Source organism: Vipera ursinii (assembly GCF_947247035.1).
Source record: "Vipera ursinii genome assembly, chromosome: 2".
Taxonomy (NCBI): Eukaryota; Metazoa; Chordata; class Lepidosauria; order Squamata; family Viperidae; genus Vipera; species Vipera ursinii.
The window spans coordinates 70464717-70475455 of record NC_139513.1 but is presented as its reverse complement, the minus strand read 5'-3'; the positions used below and the strand labels follow the sequence as shown (position 1 = coordinate 70475455).

Sequence of the window (10739 nt, the reverse complement as noted above, 5' to 3'; positions counted from 1 at the left end):
TTCCGACTCTAGGGGCTGGTGCTCATCTCTGTTTCAAAACCGAAGAGCCAGCGCTTATCCAAGGACGTCTCCGTGGTCATGTGGCCGGCATGACTAGACGCCAAAGGCACATGGAACACTGTTACCTTCCCACCGTAGTGGTCCCTATTTTTCTACTTGCATTTTTATGTGCTTTCGAACTGCTAGGTTGGCAGAAGCTGGGACGAGTAACAGGCGCTCACTCTGCTACGCGGCACTCGGGATTCAACCCGCCAAACTGCCGACCTTCTGATCGACAAGCTCAGCGTCCTAACCCACTGTAGTATTAGACAAATTTCATCCAGTCTCCAGTCTTCCCTTTTTAGGGAAGATTGTTAAGAAAGTGGTTGGTGCATAACTACAAAGAACCCTGCATGAAGCTGATTACCTGGACCCTTTTCAGTCTGGGTTCAGGTCAAGACACAGCACTGAAACAGCATTGATTGTACTTATTGATGACATTTGGAAGGCTTAGGATAGGGTGATGAAACCACTCTGGCCTTCCTGGTCATCTCAGAGGGTTTTGATACAATTGACCTTGGTATCCTTCGAGACCAGCTTCAGGGATTGGGAGTGGGAGGCACTGGAATATGGTGGTTCTCTTCCCACTCTGTGACTGGTTCCAGCTGGGCTGATACAAAAAGAAAGATTGACCCCTAGGACACTACAATGTGGGGTGCTCCAGGGCTTTAACCTTGTGCCTCTTCTTTTTAAAATATATGTGAAACCCCTGGGGGAGGTCATCCCTCAGTATGGGGTCCAGTATCATAAGTATGTGAATAGCACCTACTTATACTTAACAGGGACATGAAAGGAGATAGATAGATAGATAGATAGATAGATAGATAGATAGATAGATAGATAGATAGATAGATAGATAGACAGACAGACAGACAGACAGACAGACAGACAGACAGACAGACAGACAGACAGACAGACAACCTTTATTGTCATTTTTTACTGTGGGCACAATGGCACACATTAAAAATGAAATTTAGTTCCTTGCTTAAACCCAGAAGTGCTTCAATGCTCTTGACATGACTGTAGTAGTACCTAATTACATATCTCTTGCACCTGTCAAGACAGGTGATGATGTATAATCTGGATGGCAAGAAGCTGGCTTTGACTCAACCCTGGCAAGATGGAACAGCTCTAGGTTTTGCCCCATTCCCCAGGCCCAAATGATATTTTATCTTTTGACTGTAGTTGGGAAGGCACCCCACCCATAGACCTAGTTCAGGGGTAGGCAACCTCGGCTCTGACTCATGGACTTCAACTCCCAGAATTCCTGAGTCAGCATAGCTGAAGTCCATGAGTCATAAAAGAGCTGAGGTTGCCTACCCCTGACCTAGTTGGTGCACAATTTCAGGGTCCTCCTACATTCATGGCTTCTACTTGAGGAGCAGGTGTAGCTGTGCCAAGGGGGAGGGGCACATATTCATCTGGTGCACCAATTGCACCCTTTCCTGGACTAGGAAGTCTTGCTCACAGTCACTCATGTCTTGGTCACTTCCCATTTAGATTATTGCAGTGTTCTGTAATTGGGACTGTCCTTCAAGACCACTCGGAAGCTACAATTGATAAAGAATGCAGCAGCATGTGTACTTATGGGTATCTCTAGCTTACCCATTTAATGCTTCTGTTGCATGAGCTGCACTGGCTTCCAGTTTCTTCTGGGGGCAATTTAAGGTGATGGTTATTACCTTTAAGGCCCCACATGGCACAGCACCAAGTTATCTGTGGAACCCCCTTTCTCTAAAGACATCTCCTCGTCCAATCACATTAGATAGGTGGGCCGACTCCTAGTGCCTTCCTTTAAACATAGCCGCCTTATGGGAAGAAGGTAGAAAACCTGGCTTTTCCATGGCAACCCCTGGCCTATACAAAATATTCTTACCCTAAAAGTTCAGCAGATTGTGGACCTCCTGGCTTCTACAAAGCACTGAGATAGGATAAGATGACTGCATGTTGGACATCTGACTTGGAACCAGGCTTGTGTTTTTAGTGCTTATGGTTTTAATCGTTTTCATATGGTTTTCATGTTGTTACAATTCTTGCTTAGGAGTCATTCAGAGTTCTGTATAAAATGTGCAGCTAAATAATGTTTTAAATAAATAAAATGTTTCTCATAGAAATAATTATTTGAATATCAGTTTATTTATGTTAGATCCATTTTAAGCATACCAGTTATTCCACTTTTGAATATTAATTTTAACATCATATTTTAACTATCTTGGGGCTGGAGACAAAGGCAACTTGGTCAAGTTCATGTACTGCTTTAATTTATTGGAACTTAGTTTAAGGTGATGTGTGAACTCAGCCAATTGTGGCTTATTTAATTGATTATGGTAAATTATGGCTTAACCTAACATAAGAGCCTTGGTGGAGCAGTGGGCTAATGCCTCCTTAGGTAACACCAGCTGCCTGCAATTAGTGCAGGTTCGCATCCCACCAGGTTCAAGGTTGACTCAGCCTTCCATCCTTCCGAGGTAGGTAAAATGAGGACCCAGATTGTTGGGGGCAATAATCTGACTTTGTAATAATGCTGCTTGGGGTATGTGTGAAAGCCCTAATAAGCAGGCATATACATAGAATGAAGGCTACTGCTAAGCTTGTAAGCCGCCCTGAGTCTTCGGAGAAGGGCGGGATATAAATGGAATTAAAATTAAAAAAAAATGTGAATTCAGGATATTAGGTCTCACATTGCATCTTACAAAGAAATGCATTCTTATTTGGGGCTGCAGCTTGCAGTCATTTAGAAAGGAATGTATTGTTTTAGAGAAAGTATTTAAATCTTTCAATAGGGGCCAGAGTCATACAAAATCAGTACCAATGACTACAAGAGTACAGTAGATTATGATCCAAGATCACAGTGGGTCATATTCAATGGTGTCCTTCCAACCATTAGAATGTCCATTAATGTACAGATGAATCAAATTGATTTCTGCATCTACTTTAGAGGCCTGGAGATTTTAGATTCATGGGATTCATTTCTTGTTGTAAAACCACGTGTGGAAACAGAACGTGTGCAGTTATTTCAGGTCAGATGAAAATAGAGGTGACTGTGTCCTTTCACTTTGGGGAGCCTTTTTTTCCAACTGTTACATTACTTTAATGGTGTAAGGCAGCCTTACTGGTGCTTGCAGTTCTTAGTTTCTTCTTTAAAAACCAATAAGGTTTTTATATCAATAGGGTTGGCATAGCTGGTTTCAGCTTTGAAATAATTGTATTTAATTTAGACTTAATTCTTCCTTTCCTCACAAACACAAAGTGCAAGAGAGAATCCTAAGGTGATACCATCAGTAACTGCTGATCAAATTCATGCAATCCTATATTCAATCACCCATCATGACATTAGGTGCGAAGGATCAGTTTCTAGCCACACATTATTATCGTTTTTGCTGACAAAATAGAATGTCCTTTTAACCGACTACAGAGGAGCTGAAAGGACTTGAGTTTTGCATGAGGTGCTCTGTTAAGTGAATGCAATAAAGTTTGGGAGAAAAGGAAAAGATCCAACCTGACAATGGGCTGAGATGATGTGCTTTTAACCTACTTTGTTTGCATACAACTGTAAGGTGTGCTTTTGTGAAAGAGAGAGAAAAATAATTATGAGAGAGCAGATGTGACACAGAGATCCACCCAGACATCAACTCTGTGTCATGTATTAAGGGAACAGACAGAATATGGACTGGCTGAATGCCAGTCTTACGGGGCAATTCATTTCCCCATCCTCTCTCTGTCATGTCAAGTAATGTCAGAAAAGTAGAATTAAGCTACATTCCCTGCTAAATTTATTCTAATACAAGTACAGCAAACAAATTAAGCCTGTCTCCCTTAAGAAGAGGTCAAGATTAAGACATTTTCATGGGGATACAGCTATTGCCAGAACATGCTCACGCGAAGATTAGATGCAAGTAGTAGGGAGAATGGAGAGAAAATATGAGGTAGAAGAAAGTAATTATTTAAATATAATTCTGGAATTGTGTCATTTTCTTCAAGTTATCAGGAAACATGCACTCCCTAGAACAAAACCTATCAAGATTCCTAAAGTACTGGTTATCTTTCTGTTTCTTTACCATAAATAGAAGCAGGACAGATATTGGATCCCAAGTCAAAGTCACCATTATGCACTGCATCATATACACGGTTATACCGTGAAGCTTGGTTATGTTTTGGTTTCTTAAAAGGCTCGATCCTCTGTGGTCTCTCACAGTGGGTGCCAGTCCACTTTGGATAGCATTGACACTGAAAATGATCCTGCGCTGACACATTTTGGTCTTGAAAATCTGTCATCCCAAGGTCCCCTTCCCATAGATGATGATCCAGATGAAGGAAGGCTCCTAATTCACTCAGGTAGTGTCTCACACAACGTCCATTCCCATGACATAGCTGGCGACTACATCTGTGTGCTGCTGTAGTCACATTAGCAACGTAAGGTCCCAGTGTGGTGGTGATATAATGGTGAAGGCTCTTGCATCTCGCCTGGAGAACATAAGATCAGAATTAGAATTTGGATTTTGAAGAACTCAAGAAGCACCAGGCCGGATCAAGCCAAGAAAACCATACATTCTACTCATAAGCAGAACATGGACCACAATAGCATTTTCCATGCCTCGTTCTCAGCAATTAGCATGAAAAAGTACACTGCCACCATTACTGGAAGGCAGTACACAGGTGAATACAGTTTGACAGTCTTTTCTTCCATGAATTTGATTTAAAAACATCCAGTTCGGCAATCAACATCATATAATGCAGTTGAAAATTATAGAAAATTCCATAATTTGATTTATGTGATACATAAAATACTGCCTTTTGTTTGCTCTTCGTGGGTTCTAATACCATAATAGAAGAAGGCAACAGTTTCCTTTTTTCCCTCTAAACAAAAATCAATTTTATATACTTTATTAGGTCTGCTCAAACATTTTTCAGACTGAAAATGTTACAAGCGTTGGGCTATTTGCACATTGATAGTAACAATGTCCTCTAAGAAGACTCAACCATAAAAGAACTGTAGATAGATAATTAGTGAAACTTCACTGTTGGGAAAACAAATTACTTCATGAACCTACAGTATCTTGCCTAAGCCAGAGCTTTAAGCTGGATAGAATCTCCCCAATAGCTGTAGGAACGCCACTGGGGCAGAGGTGGTGATATGGGCCTGTTTCTTGCCCAAGGTTCATTTTCACAGTAAGGAGCGTAGAAGTGTTTCACATATACTCACAAATGACTTGGAGTAGGAGAGGTCACCCCAGAGCACAACCCCAGCAGAGCCAAGTGCTGCACTTTCTCCAATAGTATTTATCAGGTCAGCCTGAATAAAAGAAAAAAGAAAAAAGGAGAAGTTCTACTAGTGAGTAGCTCAGTATATGTTCGTGTTATAATTTTAATGATATAAACTCTCTATTAAGCTGGTTTCAATGGAGTGCAAAGATCTATTTCCAGAGACCTAGAGGTACAGTATGGCCTGATCTTTTCCCATACAGATTCCCCAAATCGGTACTTATGAATAAGAAGAGTACTAATGAGATGAATTGGGCTTCAACTACCATAATTGGGTATTGGAGTCTAAAATAGCTGGAGGATCACCAGCTTGGGAAAAGAGATATACCTAGATATACCTAACCAAAAAACTAATTATTCATGGCAGACACTGATGTTCCATTGAATTCAATGGTCAAACAAACCTTGCATGTTTTCTCATGCCTGAAGAGCCTGACAGATTTGTTTGACCATTTAATACAGGCGTCACCAACCCACAGTCCATGGACTGGTACCGGGCCGTGGCATGCCAGCAACCGATCCACATAAACAAGCAAAGCCCCCATCCGTACGATCAGGTAGCACACAAAAACACACACTCTCCAGTCTGTGGAAAAACCTTTCTCCACGGAACCGGTCCCTGGTGCCCAAAAAGTTGGGGACCTCTGATTTAATAGCTATAATTCAAGAAATAATAATTTCTTTGATTCTGTGTACATATTTTTGGAACACCAGAATAAATTAAACTAATACTTTACATAATAGTAACAGTATGGAAAAATATGTTCTGCAAAATTTTCCCAACTCCTATTATGAATATAAAATTCCCCATTATGTTATACGAGTTATATCAGTGTTATATGAGATTTTTTTCAATGCAAACTGAACATTTTCTGGTGCAAACTATGGAAATTTTTAGAATTCTTTTTAAAGAAACAATTCCAATTAAAATTTTTCAGGAAAAATCGACAACACTGAATAGCACTATAGTCATAATAAAAATCTAACTACAAGAGCCTAGCAGTTTAGCCTGCTCACAAAAAGATGTAATTTATCTCTACAGAAGTTCCGTTAATTAGTAGCTTTTTCTTTCTATTAAAACAATAACTTCTTATCTGAAAAATTCATGAATGGACCTTACTTACTGCAGTTCTATTTTTAAACATAATATTTTTAATCCAATTGATTACTCAGACTCAAATATTGCAGGACTGCTTTGAAACCACTGACTGGAGTGGATTCGAAGATCAAGACCTGAATGTATACACGGATGCCGTGCTCTCTTATATTAAAACATGCACTGATACTGTGACAACAGAAAAGTGCATTAGAGTTTACAGGAATTGCAAACCCTGGATGAGTGCAGAGGTACGAACACTCCTGAGAGCCCAGGATTCTGCCTTTAAGGCAGGGGATAGGGACACATACAGAGAGGCCAGGGCAAATCTCAGAAGAGGCATTAGGATGGCAAAACAACAATATAAACACAAGGTGGAGAACCACCTAGCAGACAACAATCTGAAGCAAGTGTGGCAGGGACTGCAGCACCTAACCAACCACAAGGGCAGTACAAGGAACACGGTAAATACTGATGCCTCGTTGGCAGAGGAGCTGAATATCTTCTTCGCTCGCTATGAGGTAAAAAGACCAGACCCTGTAGCCTCTGCTGGCCGGCCTTCTGATTCTCAGCCACTCACCCTGTTTGAACACCAAGTGAGAACTGTATTGAAGGCTGTGAATCCCAGCAAAGCCGCAGGCCCAGATGGGGTGCTGGGGATAGTGGTTAAGAACCGTGCTGACCAATTAGCAGGGGTCCTGACAAGGATCTTTAACATCTCCTTGCAAACGGCATGTGTACCATCATGCTTGAAAGCAGCTACCATTGTCCCAGTCCCCAAGAAAACTGCAGTTGAGTGCCTAAATGACTACAGACCTGTTGCATTAACGTCTGTAGTCATGAAATGCTTCGAAAGACTGGTTCTCCAACATCTTAGGACATGCCTCCCACTGGATTTCGACAAACATCAACTTGCCTACAAGGGGAACAGGTCGACAGACGATGCCATAGCTACTGCTCTACACTCTGTAGCAAACCATCTTGAGAAACCTGGAAGCTATGTCAAGATGCTTTTTGTTGATTACAGCTCGGTTTTCAACATCATTTTGCCAAGCACTCTCATTGAAAAGCTGACTAACTTGAAATTTTCCCCCTCCATCTGTGATTGGATTCAAGACTTTCTCAGGGACCGGTTACAAACAGTGAGGGTTGGGTCTCTTTTATCTACCCCCCTAAAGCTTTGCACCGGCTTGCCACAGGGCTTCGTGATTAGCCCCTACCTGTACTCATTGTACACATATGATTGTGTATCGTCCGACCCATCTACTGCGATAATTAAGTTCGCAGATGGTACCACCCTAAGGTAAAAGGTAACGGTTCCCCCGCACATGCGTGCTAGTCGTTTCCGACTCTAGGGGCCGGTGCTCATCTCCGTTTCAAAGCCGAAGAGCCAGCGCTAATCACGAAGTAGCCCCTACCTGTACTCATTGTACACATATGATTGTGTATCATCCGACCCATCTACTGTGATAATTAAGTTCGCAGATGGTACCACCCTAAGGTAAAAGGTAAAGGTTCCCCCACACATGCATGCTAGTCGTTTCCGACTCTAGGGGCCAGTGCTCATCTCCGTTTCAAAGCCGAAGAGCCAGCGCTTGTCTGAGGATGTCTCCGTGGTCATGTGGCCGGCATGACTAGAGGCCAAAGGCGCACGGAATGCTGTTACCTTCCCACCGTAGTGGTCCCTATTTTTCTACTTCCATTATTACGTGCTTTCGAACTGCTAGTTTGGCAGAAGCTGGGACAAGTAACAGGTGCTCACTCTGTTACGCGGCACTCGGGATTCAACCCGCCAAACTGCTGACCTTCTGATTGACAAGCTCAGCTTCCTAACCCATTGAGCCACTGCGTCCCTTTCGGTACCACCCTAGTGGGTCTTATTACAGGTGGAAATGAAACAGCATACAGGGGGGAGGTACAAAAACTATCCATATGGTGTTTCAACAACAACTTGCACCTGAACATCGGCAAGATGAAAGAGATGGTGCTAGACTTCCAGAGGAAAAAAGAGGAACTTGCCCCACTTTACATCGGGGGAGGGGGCTGTGTGGAGAGAGTTTCCTCCTTTAAATTTCTGGGAGTCTACCTCTATGAAGATCTTACCTGGAAAGTTAATACAACCCAGGTGGCCAGAAAGGCCCAACAGAGACTCCACTTCCTCAGGGTCTTGCGGAAGAACAGGGTAGAACAATGGCTAATGACCCTCTTTTACTGGTCTACTATAGAGAGTGTCCTTTCATACTGTATTGTGGTTTGGTATGCTGGTCTGACAGCTGCGGATAGGAAAGTATTACAGAGGGTGGTGAGCACAGCACAAGACATTGTGGGCTGTCCCCTGACACCACTGGATGACATCGCCAGGGCTCGCTGCCTTGGAAGAGTGAGGAAAATTCTCAGGGATGACTCACACCCTGGTCGGTATCTCTTTACTCTCCCACCATCGGGTAGGAGATATAGGAATATAGCCAGCCGTACCAACAGGCTGAAGAACAGCTTTCATCCATGGACTGTTAGGCTCTTGAACGGGAAATAATTTTATAAACTTTATGTATGATTGACTTGCGAGGCCGGTGTGTTGTGCAATTAGCTCACATGGTATGATAAGATGGAGGGTTTGTTGTTACTGTGAGTTGTGGGGGTGGGGGCACGAAGGGAGGCTCAGCCAATCTCAATGTATACATGGTTGTACTTTGACAATAAAGATTCATTTCATTTCTCCTGCAAATGAAGCTTTTGCTTTTCTAATTCTTCCATAGGATCCTCTCTTTCTTTCCCCCTTATAACAAGCTGAAAATGCTAGTAAGTCAGATTCCTACATGGCCATGAAGCAAGACGTTTCTCCCACATTTAATCTACTCCAGGAAAGGTACAGTGCTGACCGTGGAGTGTGTGGATGGGAGAACCATGTATGCCATTCAGAATTACTTTGGAGAAAAAGTGAGATAAATATAACAAAGGAATGATGTATAACAGAAGTGACTACAAAAAATGTTTTCCAGCCAAATAGTAGATGTAACTATTATTTACAATCCCTGGATCTAATATTACCCCGTTTTTTGAGTGCCCCAAAGTGCTTACCTCAGTTAGATACCTTGAAGAATGCTTGTAGGAAATCCTGGAATATGGTAACACAGGAAGGGGATGCTCTGTGCCAAACTGTGCCAGACGGAATACCTCTCTGAGACGGTGATGTACATAATGCTGGTGGTACCAAGCTGGTACTTTCGGTGGAATGTAGATAGAGGGATAGAGGGCTGAGGAGATCTTCCACAACCACATGAGCTGATCATTCCATTGGACTTCCTTGGGATTACAATGGCCTGTATAGTTTACCTCTTTCCCCCATTTGTCATTAAAGCAATTGGGAAACCCGTAGAAGCCCCAGAAACCATGTGGCCTCAGCTTCTTTCCCAGAGCTAGAGTAGTCTCCATCAGCAACCGTGCAGCCTTTTCAAACTCTGCCTTAGCCAAGTAGGTTTGCTCCTCAGGAGAGTATCTAGGAAATCTTTTCCTCACCCATTGTTTAGAGGCCTCCTTATAAACCATTTTGGGGCCCCAGTTTCGTCTCCAGAGAGGTCGCCACTCCTCCCAGTCTACTACTGCCAGACCTTGGAAGTCATTATTGAAGAGTTCTGTGATTTCCTTAGTGGCCTTCTCTAGATGTCTCTTCAGATTAACCTTCTGAGGGATACCCCCATTATACCTGTCACCTTGTGGAGATATGTAAGGATACAGTCCAAATTTGTTTTTGTAAAAAATAGTCATATTCTGTCCTTGGAACACATTGCCTTTGTTCTCCACAATGCCATAGATGTCCAGAGGTAATCTGATCCCAAAATGCTCTTGACATCTGGTTGTGGGTAAATTCCACACCACAACAAATGGCTTATGCTGGATGATGGGACTGGCAGCTGCCTGCTTCCAGCTATTCCCTTCCAGGGGTATAACAGATGCAGTACAGAAGGTGATGCAGATCCAGATAGTTCTCTCCAGAATCATGGCGGATGGAATAAGCTGGTATCTGTTCTGGAATTCCTCAAGCTTTGTTCATAAATGCATCCCCTGACAAAGAGAAAGGGGATGATGGTTTAAATAAAATCTGTCTGCTCCTCATTTACGGATCACTTCTAACTCAATAGCATGTAATAAAAAGAATATTTAAAAAATTAATTAAACCACTATCTATAGGTAAAAGATAAAGGTAAAGGTTCCCCCGCACATGTGTGCTAGTTGTTTCCGACTCTAGGGGCCAGTGCTCATCTCTGTTTCAAAGCCGAAGAGCCAGCACTTGTCCGAGGACGTCTCTGTGGTTATGTGGCCGGCATGACTAGATGCCAAAGGC

General features: G+C 42.6%; 1 protein-coding gene across 2 annotated transcripts in view; it reads right to left on the bottom strand.

The window, feature by feature from the left end:
- Positions 1–3832: 3832 nt before the first annotated feature.
- The window catches only part of HYAL3 (hyaluronidase 3), a 24377-nt gene continuing 17470 nt past the window's right edge, over positions 3833–10739 (bottom strand). The window contains exons 2-4 of one of the 2 annotated variants that reach the window (XM_083354928.1): positions 9476–10459; positions 5243–5332; positions 3833–4503 (exon numbers count right to left, since the gene is read on the bottom strand). In XM_083354928.1, the coding sequence (XP_083211054.1) occupies positions 4078–4503; positions 5243–5332; positions 9476–10396 (1437 nt within the window). In that variant the 5' untranslated portion in view covers positions 10397–10459 and the 3' untranslated portion in view covers positions 3833–4077. Of the gene's footprint in view, positions 4504–5242; positions 5333–9475; positions 10682–10739 lie in introns of those variants that run through there. The other variant, XM_083354929.1, reaches the window with a different exon arrangement.